Genomic DNA, 21,668 nt, shown 5'->3' with positions numbered 1-21,668 from the left:
AAACACTGAAGATACATAGACTCTGTTCTCAGTGAGCTTATAGTCTAGTGATAAAGAATAATCAAATCACCAACCAAATCCAGTCACACTGTATGTGAATTTGAGAGAATCATAAAAGTAGGAATAAAATACTAATGTGTGAAATTTGGATTAATGCCAGTAATTCCCAATTTAAAGACAATAGTCAAGAAGAATCTAATTTCAAAGCTGACCAATACAAAGAGTTATAAACCATGGTCTATGTCTTTATTGCCCAGTAATAGCCCTACTTTATCCAACAACTAGAAACATCAGCAATCCTGTGAATCTAGTGTTTTATTTTGTTTATTTTGTTGAGATGCCTGAGCAAGTTTGAAAGCTGTTGGAAAGGGTCCAGGCAGGAGAGAGGAAGAATAACAGTAATGGTTTCGGTTCCTGGGAAGGTGGGTGGAGTGGGTCCCAAAGTCCAAGTGGAAGAGATTTGCCTAAAGCAAAAGGAAAGAAGGAAGGAAAATGGAATGTAGACAAGTATAGGCATCTGGATATGGAGAGATAACAGTGGTTCTCTGTTGGTTTCTATTTTCCTTGGGAAGTAAAATGATGTCACTAGAAGGAGAAGGGGAGGTGGGGGCATGGGAGTGATTTTTTAAAAATATTTTATTTATTTGAGAGAGAGAGAGCGAGAGAGAGAGCAGGGGGATGGGCAAAGGGAGAAGCAGACTCCCCACTGAACAGGGAGCCCAATGCAGGCTTGATCCTAGGCCCTCTCCCCGCCAAGATCATGACCTGAGCCAAAGGCAGATGCTTAACCAACCAAGCCACCCAGGTGCCCTCATGGGAGTGATTTTTAAGAGTGGAGAGGGTTTGAAATGGATTGCAATGTGAATGGGAGAATTAGCTGATTGGAGCAACACAAGAGAATTTCTGCTAGTGGTGAGTACTCATCCGAGATTTGTGACCATGACCTATTGAGTGATTTTCTCCAGCAGTACTTGGCTGTTCTCTGGGAGAAAGGTTATTTTGGCAGAGTCCTTCTAAATCATCAGGTTTCTTCTACTCACTTACACAGGGAAACTATTAAGTGTACCTTACCCAGGTCATCAAATCCATTGCCACTACAGTAGATGAGGAAATTGAGGGCCAGACTTCTTCCAAAGTCACATAGCTTACAAGTGGCAGATTTTGGAAAAGAAAAATCCAGGTCTTTTGTCTAAAAGTCCAATTGGAACATTCAAAATGCAAAAATAATTTTTTTCATGCAAAATTAGTGGAACAGATCTGTAGCTTATTGGTAAAGAGAGGGTGGGGTGTTATAAGCACAGGAGGTTCCTAATAAAAGCTGTAGAAAACATTATAGGCATTTTAAAAAAGATTTTATTTATTTAATCATGAGAGACACACAGAGAGAGGCAGACACAGCCAGAAGGAGAAACAGGCTCCCCGCAGGGAGCCCAACTAGATCCCCGATCCCCGGGAATCCAGGATCACGCTCTGAGCCAAAGGCAGACACTTAACCACTGAGTCACCCAGGCATCCTGATTATAGGTATTTTTAAAAGTCATCTGTAAAATAACTCTTTGTATATAGGAATAACAGATTTATTCAAATATAATCCAATTACCATAAGATTCACCCACTTGAAGTATAAAATTCAATGGATTTTAGTATATTCACAAGCATTACTACTAATTCCAGAACAGTTTCATCACAACCAAAATAAACCCAATACCCATTAGTAGTCACTTCCCATTTTTCCTCCTCCTAGTCCCTGGCAACCACTAACGTATGTCCTATCTCTAATGGAATTGTCTATTCTGAACGTTTCACACAAGTGGAGTCATACAATATGTAGCCTTTGTGCCTGGCTTCTTTCCCTCAGCATAATTCTTTCAAGGTTCATTCATGTTACAGCATGTATCAGTATTTTATTCCTTTTTGTTGATGGATAATATTTAATTGTATGAATATACCACATTTTATTAATTCATCAGTTGATGGACATTTGATGTTTCTTCTTTTTGGCCATTATGAATAAGATTGCTATAAAATTTCATGTACAAGCTTTGGGCATATATTTTCTTATTCATTAACTCCTACCCCAAAATTCAAGGAGCCTAGAAATATAATTATGGAAACAGAATAAGACATACAAGTTTCCAGATAAACTTTTTTTTTAAGCTTAGGCAGCCCAGGTGGCTCAGCGGTTTGGCGCCACCTTTGGCCCAGGGCCTGATCCTGGAGACCCTGGATCTAGTCCTGTATCGGGCTCCTTGGATGGGAGCCTGTTTCTCCCTCTGTCATTTCTCTGCCTCTCTCTCTCTCTGTGTCTCTCATGAATAAATAAATAAAATCTTAAAAAAAAAACAAAACTTTTTTTTTAAACCAAACCCTTAAATTTATATTATTTTCCAAGAGACCCAAGACGTGGGTTTGGTGAAGGACCTCACTGCAATACTTTAGCCTCAGAAGTTCCTGGTTGACTTGGAAATAAAAGCAAAAATATATTCAACTAGGTGATTTAATAAACTTGTTGGGCAAAGATGTGCTTGAATAAAGTCCTTGTTTCAAAGAGGGGATTTTTCAGATGAGCCTAAAATTTCAAAATAAACAAATGTGAAACAATAGATTAGCAAGTAGAAAAACAACTTGATGTGAATGTCATCCATTACTTTGACCAACTGAAGAAGGCATCATCTGCCTTGCAAATTTGCCACGACTTGAAGTTGCATGTAGGCAATGAGGTCTTCCTTCATTTGGGGAAGGGAAGTATAAAATGGCCCTAACTTCGGGCCAATAAAATGCAGTCACCATGAGCTACAGGTAATTACAATTCTGTAAAATGTGATAATAATAGCTTGTTTACTGTTTTTAGAAAATAATACCTGTAAGAATGATATTTGGAGATACCATGTCACTAAGGGAAAAAAAAACTTATTAATGATCTAGCTACAAAGGTACGAGAATTTATGTTAAAATTGAAACTTTTCATAATACAAATCAGTAATAATGATTTGAAACATTTTTCTAACATGAATATGCAAAAGCTTTTAATTATAATTGACAGAATTATGTAAACTTAGGCAATGAAAGTACAAGAAAAGAGGCTTTGCTGGTATTGATAAATTGAGAGTCGTTTTTTGACTTATGCAATATCCCTTTGAATTCAATGTTAATAATACTGAGTTGACACAGAATTAGGGCATTTACTTAACTTAGAAGTAGTTTTAAAATTGGCATGCTTTTGCAGAAAAATCAAATTAATTATTTGTCACTGTGGATGCCAGTATTAGGAAAATGATTCTTCAGTACTTGATTCAGTTACTAGAATACTCTCAAATTTGTTTGGAACAATTTAGGTATGTTAATCTACTTTTTTAAAAAGTAAACTCACAACCCCAGGGTCAAGAGTTGCATGCTCTACCAACTGAGCCAGACAGGCATCCCTGTAAATCTACTTTTTGAACTGTAAATTTTATGACATCTAAACACAGATCAAGTGTTTCCAGTGACTACTTGGCTTCCAAATTGAGATAGGTTGTAGGTGTAAATACACACCAGATTTTGAGGACTTAGTATGAGAAGAAATGTAAAATATCGCTACCTCATTAGTAACTTTTTACATTGATTTTATGTTGAAATGATAATACTTTAGAGATATGTTGAATAAAATAGATTACTATTATGTATTTGTTTCATTCATTTCTTATGGCTTCTTTTAATGTGGTTACTAGAAAAATTTAAATTATGTTTGTTGCTTGCATTATATTTCTGGACATATATTTCTGGAGAGTGTTGCTCTAGTACCTTAATGACACATTAACAAGTAAACAAAAAAGGTCATTTATGGGAAGGCATAGATATTAGAAAGGTGAGAACGATTTCTTTTTGTCATTAACCTCCAATGGGAAATGCAACACATTTTAAAAATGTGTGTACACCATAGAAAATAAATATATGCAATGGAATTAATATGTATACTGACACATTTCAAAGTTGTGGAAAGACAAGTTAGAAGATGTGATTCATGTGAAAATTCAGATGCATCTGGCATTAAAATGTGTTGTAAACTAAAGAGAATTTTATATACAATAAGTGACATTCAAATTGAAATGGTTGTCTTTCTAAATTCATGCGCAAGATGTGGAACACTGTCATATGACAGGTTTGCAAAAAGAGAAGAGAAACTTCTTTCTAAACACATGCACTGGTTAAGTGATTATTTACCTCTAATTATTACCATTTGGTAAAATATAAATTTTGTAAAACAAGTTAAAGGCCCATCTGTTTAGTTAGAAATTTGCCTAATGGTTTGAGAGAAGCAGGGATTTTTTAAACCTTCAAATAAGCTACCAAATAGTAAATAATTGATTATCTTCTTATTTAGTATATGCTTTAAATCAAGAGAATGAAACATAGGTCAAATTTGGAAATAAAACAGGGAAAAGGCCAAATAATAGCATTAATTTCAGCATTTTTTTCTTCTAAGTGAATCAAGAGTAAGTAGTGTTTTCTTGGGAGTAGAAATCTGATGTTAGCTACCTTAAGATTTTGAACCAAATTACTCCTTAAAGATCTTTTCATTAAAGCTTTAACATATTTTTATGTAAGCATACTCCAGAATACTTTGGTTTGTTTTTAATACATGTGATTCTTCCGTAAAATATAAAATGGAGATTTTTAGTTTAAATTTAATAATGTTCCTAAAATAACTAAATTATTATTATTTTTTTTAGTGAAGAAAAAAATCTGTGAAAATAACTTTGATGAATTTTCTCATAGAAGTCGGCATATAGATAAAAATAAGTAAATAACAGTCATATTAAAATGTATCATTAACTATGGAAAACATCGTAAAACAATTACTGGTGAAGAATATCAGAAAAATTGCAAAAGTTAAAGCCAGCTTTCTGAACCTCAGCACTATTTAAGCTTTGGTCTGGATAATTCTTTGTTTTGGGCGTTGTCTTGTGCATTACAGGATGTGTAATAGCATATCTGGCCTCTACCCACCAGATGCCAATGGCACCCCTTTCTCCTGTTGTGACAACCAAAAATGTATCCAAGCATTGCTAGATGTCACTTGGGGAGCAAAATCACTCCACTAGAGAATCACGGATTTATTTTTTTTTTTATTTTTTATTTTTTTTAATTAAGAGAATCACGGATTTAAAGGAAAGACACCACATTAGGGGCAATCAATACTGTTATTTTATAACCTTTGGTATAAACATCAATAAGAGTCTTCATGATTTATTGACTTTTATGAGTAGCTGGGTTTTTATTTTGTTAGTATGTATTCAGGAACATTAGTAAATTATTATGTACATTCATATATGTATATCTCAGGAAAAGTCAAAGTGGATGACATGGACTTTCCCTAGCCTAGATGACCTAGGGAGCCTTCTCAGGAGTACAGCACAGTAAGCCCTTAGAAGTTTGTAGAGACCTTGGGTGGGGGCGGGGGGGGGGCAGCATATGAGTCATATTCTGTTGAACTTGGGTCAGGAGGGTAAATCAATTAAATGATATTGCTAAAGACAGGGAGGCCTTGGCCTTGGTCCTAGGCCTAACTTCCTGCTACCCGTTCACACTCTCTGGTTGCACTTTCTCTCTTCTTGTCAATAGGAGTGTCAATGTGAAAAGTATTCACCTGAAGCATTCACTTGGAGAGAGGGTAGAGATTACAACTTGAACTGGGAATGGGAATTTATGAATGTTTCTCAATGTATACTCTTCCTCTGTTTGCAACATTCTTTCTTTGAACAAGATTTTCCAATGTTCCCTTCCTGGAAACATATAAAAGATAAAGTTCTGAGAAGGAGAAGGGTGGAGCTGGTCAAGGAAAGCATTATAGAGAAAGTCAGTCATGCTGCCAAGAGGGTGGAACAGAGGCTCTTTCTAGAATACAGGGTACAGTGGCTATTTATATTTCATAAGTGAGCTGGAGAACCAAAAGCCCGTAAAAGAGCCTCAGTCTATAAAAGAGGATGTTCTTGGATGCTGTAAGAGGTCCAAACAAAATTCTTTCGGCAAGATTAAAATGAAGATGTTGGTGAAGAAGCTGAACTTCACTGAAGCATAGGAGCGAACTTTCTATCTGGGCTCACTAGTGAAATATGTCTAGAGCAAACTAAAGACAGCAGAACGGAAAGTAGATTTCTGGGGACCAGAACCAAAAAGACCTCCACAAGGGACAAAGAGGACTAACTCCTCAGTCTGTGCTGGATGACCTAAAGCGCAGGGGAGAATATTCAGGAACGACCCAGAAATATACTCTCCTTACTTATTGTGATCTTTGTACAGATTCTAGCAGTACAAAGAGAGCTGCAGAATGTCTTTAACTCAAAGCCAAGGGCATGTGTCCCCTGCCTGGGGAGATGGAGAAATGAGCTCCTGACAGAAAATCCCATCAGAATCAGTAGTCCTGTAAACCCAGCTAAAACGGGACCAGGTGGGCTGACTGGCAAGCTGAACACTGGGAGCCACCTAGACAACCTCTAGAGTAGAAGAGTAAGGACTAGTCTTATTTCTATTACAGCAAAGCTGGAGAAAACATCAGCAGTATCCCGTCAATTTCTAGATGATTTATGACTTGTTCAGTGTTTAGCATTTCCGTTTTTAGCTTGTTTTGTTTGTTTACATCTATATTCTGATTTGTGTTAGAATAACACCTCCCTTCCCAAACAAAGCTGGATTTGGGGACGGAGGAGATGTATTTCTCTTAGAAATGCCATGGAAGAGAAGCTGGGAGTCTTGTGTTCTGCCCCCCTGCGGACATGGGGATAGAGGAACATGGAGGAGTAGATGCTGGCAGAGAAAGAAGTAAGAGAACTAATCCCATATATAATGTGGCAGGATGGGGGGATGAGGAGTTGGCCCAAGACTAAAAAATGACCCTGGGAGTTTAAGTGGCAGAAGATCCCAAGAAATATCTTAGAGAAATGGAAGTCTGCTCACATAGTGACCTCCAAAGTATATCTCAGCATGAGGAAGGAATAGAGTCGGACTAAGAATGGGCCAGTCAACATGTTGGGATTGGTAGAAAAAGGCTGAGTGCTTGTAGGTGGGAGATGAGACCAAAACAGGGGATAAAACTATAGAATGGGTCAAGTAACTGGGATATCCATAAATATGTACCCAATGTACATATTTAGTACAGAAATTGGTGATGACCAATTTTGATGAATGCTGTATACCCTTCTTAGTGATGCAGAAGTAAACAAGAAAAAAAGAGAAAGAGAAAGAAAGAAAGAAAGAAAGAAAGAAAGAAAGAAAGAAAGAAAGAAAGAAAGAAAGAAAGAAAGAAAGAAAGAAAGAAAGAAAGAAAGAAAGAAAGAAAGAAAGAAAGAAAGAAAGAAAGAAAGAAAGAAAGAAAGAAAGAAAGGAAAGAAGGAAGAGATAGACAAGACTGTTGGGTTAAGAAGAAAATTAATGCTTAGAATAACCAGTGATCCCATCTGCCAATGTGGACATTACATTACTCAAAAAACAAACAAACACCCCCCAAACTCCAGGCTACTTGGTAAATGACTATGGTAAAGTAAACCGTGATAAATCACAGGAAGTGGCCTCCATGCCTCTCATTGAGGTAATTAGATTGTTGAACCCTTACTGATTTCCTGGGTCTCCAACCCAGGATTCCTGCAAGTCCAAGAGGCTCAGGGTCAGAGAGAATCGTGGGGCCACGGGTGTAGGGCATAGAGGTCTGTAAGCAAGCGCTGTTACGCTGTCCTGGTAATGCATTATTCTGATACTACTGCAGAACTGAGGTTCACCCTGGTGGAGTAAAGCATCTATGAGATTACTGAATTTACTCATCAAGTAAGAATAATTTGCTAAGAGGAAATATGATCTGAACTTACACATGGAATAGAATATTAGCTTTCTAATCCATGTACCTGTTGAGTACTCATTTCTACAACTTGTGGGCAATATCAGTTGGAAAATAATCACCTGGCATTGTCTTTGGTACATCTTCAGTTCTTGTAAGAGCTTCTGGTTTTCATCCTGTAACTTATTCCTGCTGAATGCTATTTCACTCACAGCTGACTTTAGTTTTTCAATAATGAACTCATCTCTTTCACTGGTTTCGCAACTGTGATCTGGTTCACACATCAACCGAGGATCTTCTGAGCTGCTGTCTTCTGTGCATGGTTTTTTACCACTTAGTTGAGTTTGGTAACTTTGTGCCTGTTTCTGAGAAAAATTAAGACTGTGTTAATGAAGTGAAGAATATCATATTTAAGCTTCCATAAATAACATTCAAGAGTGATAGAAAAGACTTGGGAAAAATATCTTTCAATATGTTTATAATGGAGCTTCGCTCTTTGTAATTCAGTCTTGTGTTTTTTAAAAATTTCAATTTCTGATGACCTAAAGAGAAAATGTATTTGTAGAACTTCAGAGCAAAGATGCAGAGTAGGGGAGGGGATTTGGGGTAGAGAAGTCTTATCAAGCAAGAAAGAATATTTTGTAGAGGAAAATTGTGGGTATAATTACACAATAGTTGAAAATGTCTATATGATGAAAAATATGCAAAATAAACAATTAAACAAAAACAGCTGGACTACAGGAAAAAGTTGTCAACACATATAACAAGGGCCAATAATTCTTAATGTACAAAAACTTCTATACATCCACAAGAAAAAGAGAACACAAAAGAAAAATTGGTGTTTATAAACAGGCAATTCATAGAAAAGGAAATGGAAAAGACTAAGAAGGATACAAAGAGATACTCAACCTTACAAGTAGTCAGAGAGATGCAAAACAAATCAAGTAAATCTACTATCAGTCCAAATTGGTAAAAATCAAAAGGCTAATAACATTCCATGTTGGTGAAAGTACAGGTACACCCATAGACAGTTAATGAATGGAAATTACTATAACCTTTTAGGAAGTGATATGCTAGTATATATTTAAAAATTGGGGGTCAGCCCTGGTGGCTCAGCGGTTTAGCACCACCTTCGGTCTGGGGTGTGATCCTGGAGACCTGGGATCGAGTCCCACGTCGGGCTCCCTGCGTGGAGCCTGCTTCTCCCTCTGCCTGTGTTTCTGCCTCTCTCTCTCTCTCTGTCTCTCATGAATAAATAAATAAAATCTTTAAAAAAGATAAAAATAAAAATTTGAATGGACACAATACCCTTTGGCTCAAGAATCATTTCTAGGATTTTTACTCTAACAAAAGAAAAATACTAGCATTTAAAGATGTAAATACAAGGATATTTGTTATAGTATTAGCAAAAATATAGAAACAACCTGAATGTTCATCAGTAAAAAAGAATTATGGTATATATATCTACTATATACTATGATACATATTGTAATAGAAACCAAATTCTATTCAGTATTATGGAGAATTAAGTAATGACTTGAAAGAATATGCATGAGGAGGGATAATTAAATAAAACAACAAAGTTTTAAAAAGGAAAAATATACAAATTCTCCCAAATACACATTTTACATGTTTGTACAAACAAAAGAAAAAGTATAGAAAGAAAAACACCTATTAAATGTTTGTATTAAATTGATAAGAATGGAGAAGATGAAGCTATTAATTTCATGTTATTTTTGTATTGTTAAATTCAGAGAACATATATAACTTATGTAATGTAATTTATGTAAGTACCTTAAAGAATGCAAAATAAGAAACAAAAACAAAATCAAACAAAAACCGTAGTTTCTCACTGGCTTTAATAAAAATTCCAAATTCCTTGGCCAAGACTTTAAGGCTTATTATATAATCTGTATTCAACTCACCATCTCCAACCCTTCCTCACCTTCCACAGGGACTCCCAGCCAATTGGCCCACTTTCTACACCCAGAATTTGCCTTTTGCTCTCTTGCCTCAGTGATTTTCACTTGTTACTTCCACCACCCAAAATATTTCAAAATCCATCCATTCTTCAAGGCCCAACCCTAGTCCTACCCCTGCTGGAGGATATTTCCTCACTAACTCAGCCCAAATTTTTTCCTTATTCCTCTGAACTCTAAAAGATTTCCCATTCGCCTGCCATTAATTATCTATAAATATGTACATGTGTTAGCTCTACCTCTAAGCTGTAAGGTTCTTGAGGTCAGGGACCAAGCAATCTCAGACTTTCTAAGTGACTTGCCCATAAGCATGCAAAAACAGATGTTATTTAATGACATAATAACAATGGACACTTTTAAAAGTACCATCCGTTGAGACATGTAGACTAAAGTCATCATTACAAATTATCATGCACTTGCAACTTTACCCAGTATTAGACATACGCTGGTTATTTTCCCTTGGCTGGCATCTCTATCTGTAATAAGATTACAAAGATAGTAATAATAGTTAACCTCTAATTTTTTATAAGTAGTAGATCATGTACCTGAAATTGATTACACTTCTCAGATAATAATTTTTGTTGAGCATCTAAAGAAACCAGATGAGTCTGATATAGTATCTCTTGCTTGTCCCATTCTCTTGACTTTGCTCTAAATTCCTTTTAAAAAAGTGGAGGGACAAACATAAATTGAAGAAAATTATTCATTTAAAAGCACAATGATTAAGGCTTCTTTCATTTGTACATCTTCATTTTAAAGAACTACATCCATTCTTTCCCCATTTGGAAAAAAATAAATATTAAATCACTAATCTTGGATTTATTACTAGATATAGCTTCTGATTCTTATCACCAAACCTGTATCCTTAGCTTGTTTGCTTGTTGGTTTTTATGGGATGGGGCTTGGACTGACTTAGTGATTTTGTCCCTTTGTGGCTTTCAACACTATTGTCCAAGGTAAAGCCAAAATTAACTCATTCTTGCCAACAAAACAACCATCTCAGGCCTAATTTAGCCATATCAGCAGAGCTACCCTGGGGAAGAAGTGGAGGAATGAACTGGATACAATACACTCAGTTCTACAAGTTTTTGTTCAAGTAGTATAATCATAAAGCATGAATGTTCACCACTTAACTCAAGGAAAGGATATGGCTCTGGGAATCAATTAGTCAAGGAAGGTTATAAATTAGGAGGCTCTTACAGTGATTAAAGATGACCTGAAATTGAATGATGGTCATAAGGTTGGAAAAATATGGATAGGCCCTTTTAAATATATGATAATACCTTATGATAAATAAACTATATTTATTAAGATAAATGGAAACAATTCATTTAAAGTTATTGACTTTTATTCTGACATTCAACAATTCAAAATTAGGTACATAAAAACAGCATCTTTAATAATAGTGACAAGTTTACAAAACTAGGCATTTGTACAAAATAGCTAGTATTTAAAATTAGTACAATGTAGATTTTAAAAATTCCTGTTTTCTTTTAATTTTGGAAGGAGTCTTTGGAGTCAGGAGTCAAAATGTGGGCAAAGTTGACTTACATGGTTTATATCTTTCAGATAATACTAATATTTAGCAATACTCACCCAACAATTTCAATATTTTTTTTTAAAACATATTTATTTATTTGAGAGAGAGAGTGACAGAGCATGAGCAGGGGGAGGGAAAGAGGGAGAAGCAGACTCCCCACTGAACAGCGAGCCTGATGTGGGGCTCAATCCCAGGACCCTGGGGTCATGACTTGAGTTGAAGGCAGGCATTTTAACTGACTGAGCCACCCAGGCACTCCTCTCAATTTTGAAAATAAATATTTCTCAGGATGCTTTAAGAGGAGGCAGGAGCATTAGCTTCAATTCTTTACAAATTCTACAACCAGTAGAAATGAGGTCAAGAATGAGGCCAAGCAGGCTAGAAATATGTGTCGTAAACATATCAGCAGGTGCTCATAACAGTCCTGGCTTTCTTGATCTTAGAGATGTATTGATTTCAAGACTGATTTCAAGCCAGCACAATATATTCAGTAGTTATAGGACCATACGGAGACCTAGAGAGCTTTACGAGGATTTTTGTAGAGACTGGAGGTGTCCTCTCAGGTTCCAGAGGGTCTGCCTAAACCTCGAGAATAAGTTCTCCATGGTTGGAACTTTTTTGGTCTTCAAGGCTGATAGTGGGTCAGGGTCATTAAAATTATCATGTATATGTATATGTATATATACACACACACATACATATATATGTATATATATACACATATATATTTCTGTATACATATATATTTCTGTATAATATGTTTTTAAATCTCTTTACTAAATACTGGAATATGGAACTAACATTTCTTCAGTGATTGTTATATATCAGAGACTCTTTAAACCTCCACCTCTAAGATGGCTTTAACTTTGTAGTATGAAAATTTCACACTTACATAAAAGTAGAGATTTAAAAAAAACTCCTATGTACCTTTCACCCAGTTTGACCACCATCAACTTAACCATCCCTATTCCACTTCTCTCTCTGCTCGTTCTCTGTTGGAGTATTTTAAGGCAACTTCCAGACCTCATGTATTTTCACCTCTAAACGCTTCAGTGTGCATCTAAATATATACATATGTGTATTTTTTCTCACACAACCACGATGTCACCAATAAGGTATTTTAAACCCATTTACTGGCGAAAAAATAAAGTTCCTATGAGGCTAACAACTTGCCTGAAGGTCACAAGGCAAATAAATGAGTCAGTCAGGAAGCATTTTAAATTATAAACTGTCATGTTCTTCTGCATCAACATGCTATTTCCCATTTCTCTATTACTAGAACAGTGAATAAACATTTATCCCAAAGGAAAAACATTCTTAGATCTAGACTGAAACTGGGACAGCCCATCTCTTACACATTAATTTTTTATATGGCTCTAAGTAAAAACAGGTACATGAAGTGTTTCCATAATTATACAGATTAAGCTACCTACACAGTGTGCTTAAAAATTTTATATAAGTACAAACCTATCAGGTCATAGATATACATATGGTAAAAAATGAGGCAGAATATATATATTAGAGCATGAGCAGGGGAGAGGGTAAGAGAAGGGAAAGAGGGGAGAGAGAGAATCTCAAGCAGCCTTCACACCCAGCATGGAGCCCAAACGTAAGGCTTGATCTCAGGACCCTGAGATCATGACCTGAGCCAAAATCAAGAGTCAGATGCTTAATCAACTGAACCACCCAGCTGCCACATTTGCTACTAATTACATCTATATTTCATCTATAAATTCATGAAATATATTTTGTGTAAATATTCCATTCCCTAAATGTAGAGTGTTCACACAAAGTAGTTAATATTAATTTTAGGACTTTTTCTTGTCTGAATTTATATGAATGTGGTTGTCCCATAAAACCCCATGAAAAGTCAATCAGAAGGCTAATCGGTGACTTGCGCTCTGCATTTTCAGTGAAAGCGTATGTATTATATTGCACATCTTTGGGCATCTTCTATGATACCAGGATATTTCTGAAGCCGTAAGAGCCAGACAGTTACACATGGTACATTTTCCTGTAGAGTAAGTTTTACTTAGCGGTAGTAGTTTTGTATTTTTTTTTTAAATCATACATTATTCAGTAGAATGTAAAATTTACAGGAATTTAAAAGCTAAAACCCAAGCCTTCCAGCAAAGTTCTTGCACCAGGCTGGTTTGAGGGCTTATCTTAGATTTTTCTTTCTTCTTTTAAAGATATTTTGGAGGGAAAGTTTGAGAAGGACTGTTAATTGAAGAGTAAAATAATGAAAATCAAAGAGGGCAATGACAATTAGAGAGGAGGAAGGAGATAAGAGGCAGGAGACCAGGAAAAGAGACAAACGTGGGCTGGAACATGGGGATTAAGAGAAAGGAACAGATCAAAGATTCCTAGGTCTCTACCTGGGTGACTGGGGGATGACAACCATTACCTACCAGCAAAGGAGAAGAAAGGGAAATCATTGGCTGGGGATGGGGAGCAGGTACTGGGGTTTAAGGCTTGAGAACAAAAGAAGAAATGAAGTGGACTAACTTGAGGTCAATTAACAAATGATAACGGGAGCAGCCCTAGGAACCGGGCTCAGGTTCCAGCAAGAATTTATAATTGAATCTATGTGCTGTTACATGACCTCTAGCAGGAATGCTCAAGAGCACAGGGAAGAAAAATCGCGGGTTTGTTTTTTCCAAGGTTGGGAAATTAAGGAGGAAAAAATAAGTGCATCTGGGACATAGTAAACCTTTTTATGGACAGAGATTTCAGAAACTCTGGGTGATAATGTGGTAGTATCTTGGAGTGGCCCTAGCCCTTTAAGAAAAAACCGTGGAACTTCAAACCCTGTTCCAAAAACTGTTACGAGGCTTCATTGGGATTTAAGTACCTAATAGTTAAATAGCCATTAAAAGATTTATTAGATATTCAATTTAACTGACCCCAGGGATGTCCTTCAATTTCACTCAACATCTGCAGTTTCTTTGAACTCTGTTTTTTTTTTTGGAGGGGGGCCTCTCCAAAAATGCTGATCTGTATAAAAGATGCATAAATCAAAGTGATGTTTTAATTCGCTAAGTGCCTAAAGGGAAGGTGAACTAAGAAAATACACTGAATGAGAAGCTGATTTGTAATGGTGTTTGTTACCACAGCTGTACGTGCCATCAGAGACAGGCAGCCGGCAAGAGCAGCACAAATCAATCCTACCACGCATGAAGAAACTAAGACAGTACATATGGCTCACCTCTAATTTCTGGTTCAAATTGCTCAGCTCAAAGGGTATTTCTTCTTTGAGGTGTGGTGACTCCTTTCGCCGAACTTTACTTTGTTTCATCTGATGTAGCCTCAGTTTTTCAAAGCTATTCGTCAGTTTGGAAAACTGTAAGTAAGAGAGAATGCTAATGTCTTCCTGTGACTGGTGCTTTGAACTGGAATTCACAAGAGTTCTCCTCTTGGGCACCTCTTTGAAAATTTAAGTCATGATTGGAAAAGGCAGTAATGCTTAAATGTTTTGATTAATGAAGACAGGACCAGTTATTAAAACTAAATTACTGAAGCTGAACAGCATTCAGTTTTCATGTAAATTTGGGACTTCATTAACTGCACAAATGATTCACTCGATAAATGTTTTGTTTAGGTTTGTTTTAACCGTATGTAGCAAAGCTCAGAAGTTTTAAAAACCAAGTTTTTTTCTTTTATTTAGTGCCATCTTGTGTTGACAATTTTAATTTCAGTAACTCCTATAAAATAACAAGTGTATATTTTATTCAAGAAAACTGAGTACTGAACTTAAAAGATACAAACAGCATATACTACTTATTCATGTTGATATAAGTTTAAATAAATTGAAGTATCAAATTGATACAATCTTTTTCTTACCAATAATTCTTTTAACTTAGACTCTATACTATTTTTTCTGTTTCTTGTTATACCTTCAAATTACAGATTAAAAGCAGCATGGTCCATCAATATCTGTGAAGAAATTTCTAGGTAACTACAAAAGTTTTTTGGTTTTATTTTCACTTTTGAAAAAATTATACAGTATAATTATATAGTACAATATTAAACCCAGGAAATTGACATTGGTACAATATATATATATATATATGGTTTTGTGCCATTTTATCACGTTTAAATTTGTGTGACCACAACCACGATCAAGATACAGAAACATTTCAACAGCACAGAGACCTCCCTTCCTTTGTAGTGATGCTCATACCTCTCATCTTCTCACCTCTAATCCCTGGCAACCACTAATTTGTTTCTATCTCTATAATTTTGTCATTTGAGAATGTTATAAAATGGAATCATACAGTGTATGACATTTTGAGATCGGCTATTTTCTGACAGCGTAATGCCCTAAAGATATACACACATGTCAATAGTTCCTTCCTTTTTATTGCTCAGTATTATGCTCAGTATGGATAGGGCCACAGTTTGCTTGACCATTCATATTTGAGATAGTTTGGTTGTTTCCAGTTTTTGACTATCACAAATAAAGCTATGAACAATCGTGTCTACTTTATCTGCTATTGATAGAGTCACATTTGCTTTCTTTTTCTCATATAATTTTAAAAATTGAGATGTAGTTCACCTCCCATAAAAGTCACCTTCTAAAAGATAAAATTAATTGGTTTTTAGTATATTCACAAAGTTGTGAAACAATCATATCACTGAATTTCAGAATATTTTCATTACCTCAAAAAGAAAGCCCAGAATGTTAGAATGATTATACATTTCCTCATCCTTGTCCCTAGAAATTACTACTTATCTACTTTGTTTCTATATATTTGCCTATTCTGATCATTTCTTACTAATGGAATCATACTTTATGTAGTCTTTTGTGTCTGGCTTCTTTCACTTAACGTAATGCTTTCAAAGTTCATCTGTCTTGTAGCATGGATCAATACTTCATTCCTTTTTGTGGCTGTATAGTATTCCATTGCATGAATATGCCACATTCTGTTTAACTGTTCATCAATCGATGGACATTTGGGTTCTTCCTACTTTTTGTATATTATAAATAATGCTGCTCTGAACACCTGTGTACAAGTTTCTGTGTAAATACATATATTTATTTCTCTTGGGTACATAACTAGGACTGGAATTGCTGCATCATATGGAAACTTTTTAGGCATGGTAGAACTGTTTTCTAAGATGACTCTACCATTTTCCAGTACTACTGGGAATGTATAGGGTTCTAATTTCTCCATGTCCTCACTGACACTTGCTATTGTCCATCCTTTTCATTACAGCCATCCTGGTCAGTGTGAATGGGTATGTCATGATTTGATTTGCATTTCCTTAATGACTCATGATGTTGAACATTTTTTCATATGCTTATTGGACACTTGTATACCTTCTCTGGAAAGAAGTCTATTCATATCCTTGCCCATTTTAAAGTTAGGTCATTTACTTTTTGTTGTTGACTAGTATGAGTTATTTTTTTAATTCTGGATATTAGTCCTTTATCAGATATATGATTTATAATTGTTTTCTCCCACTTTGTGAGTTGTCTTCTCACTCTCTTGATGGTGTCCTTTGAAGCACAGAGGTTTCTTAATTTTGGTGAAGTTAAATTTATCTGATTTTTCTTGTGCTTTTGGTGCCAAATCTAAGAAACCATTGCCTAATCCAAAGTCATGAAGATCTACTCTTGTTTTATTCTAAGATTTTATATATTTTTACATTTAGGTCTTTAATCCATTTTGAGTTAATTTCTGTCTATGGTTTAGGTCTAGCTTAATTCTTTTACATGTGGATATTCAGTTGTCCCTTTATTGTTTGTTAAAAATACATTCTTTCTCCACTAATTATCTCTGCACTGCTTCTGCTTTCTTTTGATTAAATTTGTATTGTATATTTTTCTACCTTTTTATTTTCAATTTACCTATATAGTTACGTCTGAAGTGAGTTTCTGGAACAGAACATATTGTTAGGCCATATTTTCTTAATTTACTCTGCCAATCTCCATCTTTTAACTGATATATTCAGACAATGTCCATTTAATCTGATTATTGATATATTAGAGCTTAAGCCTTACTCTTTGTTGTTGTTTTCTGTTTTCTAGTTTCTGGTTTCTCTATTTTAGCTTTTCTGTCTTCTTCAGGATTACGCATTATTTAGAATTCTATTTTGGTTTACCTATAGTGTTTTTGAATATATCAATTTAAATACCTTTCTCAACTGTTGCTCTAGGTATTACATTATATATACATAACTCATTATGGTCTACTGGTGTCAACATTTTACTGGTTCAAGGGAAATGCAGCAGTCCTACATTTCTTTATGTTCCTTTGCCCTGACTCATTTATATTATTATCTTAAGTATTTCCTCAACATATATTAAGAACCACCTTAGACATTGTTATAGTTTTTGCTTTAGCTGTCAAACAATTTAGAAAACTCAAGAGAAGGAAAGTATTACATTTACCTATTTTTTTAAAACTCTTTCCATTGTTTTTTCTTCCTTCCTGATGTCTCAAGATTCTTTCTTTGTGATTTCCTTTCTGCTAAGGGAATTTTCTTTAGCCATTCTTTGAAGGTAGGTTTATTGATGACAAATTCCCTTAGTCATTTTTCATTTGAGAAGGACTTGATTTTCCTTTCATTCCTAAAGATATTTTTTCTAGGCATAGAATTCTGGGTTGACATTTATGTTCTTTTAGCAACTGAAAAATGTTCCATATCCTCCAGCCTCCATGGTTTCTGATGAGAAATCTGTTATCTGAATTGATTTTTCCCTATAGGTAAGGTGTTATTTCTCTCTTCCTGTTTCCAAGATTTTTTTCTTTGTTTTTTAGTTCTGAGAACTTTGCCTATGATGTGTCTTGGTATAGATTTCTCTGTATTTATCTTGTTTGAATTTCACCCAGATTCTTGAATCTGTAGGTTTTTATCTTTTTTTAAAAAATATTTTATTTATTCATGAGAGACAGAGAGAGAGAGAGAGGCAGAGACATGAGCAGAGGGAGAAGCAGGCTCCCCATGAGGAGCCCGATGCGGGACTCAATCCCAGGACCCCAGGATCATGACTTGAGCTGAGGGCAGATGCTCAACTGCTGAGCCACCCAGGTACCCCTAGGTTTATCTTTTATCAAGTTTTGACACTTTTCAGCCATTACTTCTTTGAATATTTTTTCAGTCTTACTCCCTTTCCCTTCTGGGACTCTGATGACACAAATTCCCAATCTTTTGTTATAATCCTACATGTCCCTTAGTTTCATTTTCTTTTAGTCTATTTTTTTCTATGTTGTTCAGGTCGAGTAATTTCTATTCTGCAATCTTTAAGCTCACTGACTATTTCCTCCATCTTCTTCATTCTACTTTTGAGCCCATCCATTGAATTTTTTAGTTTGGTTATAGTATTTTCCAGAGATAATATTTCTAACTGGTTGCTCTTTATAGTTTTGTTTTTGCTAAAACTTTCATTGGTTTCGGGTATGTTTGTAATTGCTCACCGAAGCATTTTTATAACAGCTGCTTTTTAAAAACCCTTGTCAGATAATTCTAGCATCTGTATTCACTCACTGTTGGCATTTCTTGGTTGCCTTTTCTCATTCTAGTTGAGATCTTCCGGTTCCTGGTGGGATGAGTGATTCGCTTATTGAAACTTGGACATTGGGGGTATTGTGCAATGAGACACTAGATTTTCTTTAGGGATTATGTTTCAGCCATCCTTTTCTGACAGCAAGGAAAGTGGGATCGTGCCTCATCACTGCCAGGGGCAGTGGGAGGCCAGCTCTTGGCCTCAGTGGTAACAGGAGGGAGGCATTCCTTATCACTGCTGTGTGGGAATGGGGGTTCAGGATCCCTACTATATAGTCTTCACTGATACCAATTTGACTGGAGGGGCATAGGTACTTTTTACTACTTCTTACATGGCCTTCAGTGAAAGGGTGGTGAGGACAAATGGCCTCATTACCACTGAGAGGTGGTAAACGTCCTGACTCCTCATTTGGCATCCCTTGCTATCATTGGGGGGGGGGGGTGCCTCATCACCACCAAATGGGCACACCAGTCTAGATTCTCCACGTGGCCTCCACTAACATCATGGATTGGGGAGGGCCTTGTTAACAGTTGTGATGAAAGTCCTGACTCTCCACTCAGGTCTTGTCTAACACTACCCAGGCTGGGGAGCCTGGGCTACCTGGTGAGAGAGAGGCTGTCTATCCAGTCTGTGCTGGGGGTGGTGGTGGGGTGGGGCGGTGGTGGGTTTGGGGCTCAAGTCTTTTTCCTGTGGTGTCTGGCTGGAGTAGAGCAGTTATTATCTAAAACTGTGTAATCTTGCTAGGCTGTCTTTTTCCAGGTCTTTTGATTGTATAAAGCAGCATTCCTTGGGATTCTTTTTGTTTGTTGTTTGTGCCTTTTGGAGTGTCTGGGTTGTCAGATTCTCTGTTACCCAGACTGGGATATTAGAGGCAAAAAGAAATCTCAGGGAACTCACCACTATGTCGCTCCTTGGGTACCAAGGTCCTAGGTGGCCTCTCTCTTCCCTCCACTTCTCAGAGTCTTTATATGTCATTTTTTAAATAATGCCCAGGCTTTCTAGTTTATTTAGCAGGATCAAAATGCATTTACTCCATCTTTCCCAAAGTGAAAATCTCAAATATACACACAATTTAATCATAGTTTCATAATGGTTAGAAGGAAAAAACATATTCTCTTTCTAAAAAGGAAGCAATTTCTATGAGAAAGTTCTGATGGAGTTGAGTTATTCAAGGAAGATTGTGGTAAAGTGCATTCTTAAGATATTTCAGGAAAAGGAAATTGTACTTAAAGCAGGAATTTCAAAGAAGGAATCAGTAGAGTGAGCTAGCAGCAACCAAAGCGTGTTTGCCACATGACAGCATTTTCTGGTTAGAAGAATGACATATTACTAGCTTTTATGCAAACCAATTCTCTCTTTTTCCCTCCTTCCCTCTTTCCTTCTCTTCTGCTCCCTAACGTTCTTTCTTCCTTTCTTTTAGCACGAGAAGAAAAGAGAAGCAGTAAACTGCAGTGAAAGCAGATGGCTGCTCTCTCAAAAACAATGTAGTGTTTCCAACCTGTACTCTATGAAACACCTGTTTACAGTGTTTACACTATAATACTGTACTGCAGTTTAAGCAGGGTTTGGCTTAAAAAATAAAGAGAGTTCCATGGGCACATATGTTTTGAAAAATGCTAGATTAAAAAGGCCAAATGGATTTGTTTAAAGCAGGACTTTTCACACCCTGTAATATGCTAATATGCATTGTGAATGTCCAGGAGCAGAGAAGAAGTAAACTGCATTTCCTAAACTCTCAATTTAGTGTTCCACAGAACACATTTTTGTGAAATTGCCATAAGGATATTTGTTGGTTAGGCAGCAGACAAGTAATAAAATAGAGCTGCAGAGTATCAAATGGCAAGGATTCATATATTATGTGACCGCTCAGCACCTGTAAACAAGTCTCACAACTTTCTAACAGTGGATGTGAAAAAAACCCAGAGATTAAAGATCTGGTAAGCAGTGATAAGAACTAATGAAATATAATTTTGAGATGGCACCTCACTTGTATCTCAATTTCTGTATTTTTTTCAAACTTATTCCAGATCGTGGTATCTCTGTACTGAATAATATAGTGATTTAATATATATGTTGCTGTTTTAGAGCTTTATAATTACAGAAAAAACAAGTTGATTGACTTAAGCATTAAACGCTTAGGCACAGGAAAAACAATTTAGTTTCATAATTCAAGCTACCATCTAGTGGCAGCTATTTGAATTGCAGGCAAAATGTCTAAATTTAAGAGTCTTTTAAGATTACATTTATTAAGTGGCATCAAATGTTTCATATTCCAGTCTTAATGGCTGATAACCTCCCTAAAAAGGTACTTAAGAAAGAATTCACTACTTTAGAGGCTCTTTAATTGTATCACCACTTATGAAATCTTCGCACTTCAAAAATTTCACAAACTGTTTCCCATCGATTCATTTACAAAGTTAAGCAAGGACATAGCATCCACCAGATCTGAGAAGCACAGATGATGATTGCCCTATGTATTATTTGAGGTAAGGTAGAGAAGACTTTTGGCTTGCCAGCACAGTGGGGAGATACAGAAATAAATAAGAAAGAATTCAGTATCCCTATTCAGAATATCTGTCATTTATGAAACAGTCCTACCAGTATCAAAGTAATAAAGACCAGTTTTATCTTTTCAATTATCTATTTCGTAATACCAAAGTTATTTTTGTTGCTCATATAGCTAATTATTATCGTGTAATTAATCAACAAATCACTTGATAAATAGGCAATAGTCTTGCACTCTGCTAACAGTTAAAGGGATAAAGAGTTGATGGTCTAAGAAAAGAAACAATCTAATAAAACAGTGAAAGACAGGGTCAAACATAT

General features: G+C 35.9%; 1 protein-coding gene across 6 annotated transcripts in view; it reads right to left on the bottom strand.

Annotated features, from left to right (window-relative positions):
• DEUP1 (deuterosome assembly protein 1) overlaps positions 1–21,668 on the bottom strand; it is a 101,697-nt gene that overhangs the window by 58,792 nt on the left and 21,237 nt on the right. For all 6 annotated transcript variants that reach the window (XM_077867443.1, XM_077867446.1, XM_077867445.1 and 3 more), the window contains exons 5-7: positions 14,538–14,672; positions 10,335–10,448; positions 7,933–8,175 (exon numbers count right to left, since the gene is read on the bottom strand). In XM_077867443.1, the coding sequence (XP_077723569.1) occupies positions 7,933–8,175; positions 10,335–10,448; positions 14,538–14,672 (492 nt within the window). The remainder of the gene's footprint in view (positions 1–7,932; positions 8,176–10,334; positions 10,449–14,537; positions 14,673–21,668) is intronic.

This window comes from Canis aureus, chromosome 23 (genome assembly GCF_053574225.1).
Source record: "Canis aureus isolate CA01 chromosome 23, VMU_Caureus_v.1.0, whole genome shotgun sequence".
NCBI lineage: Eukaryota > Metazoa > Chordata > Mammalia > Carnivora > Canidae > Canis > Canis aureus.
This window is presented reverse-complemented; position numbering and strand designations above follow the sequence as displayed.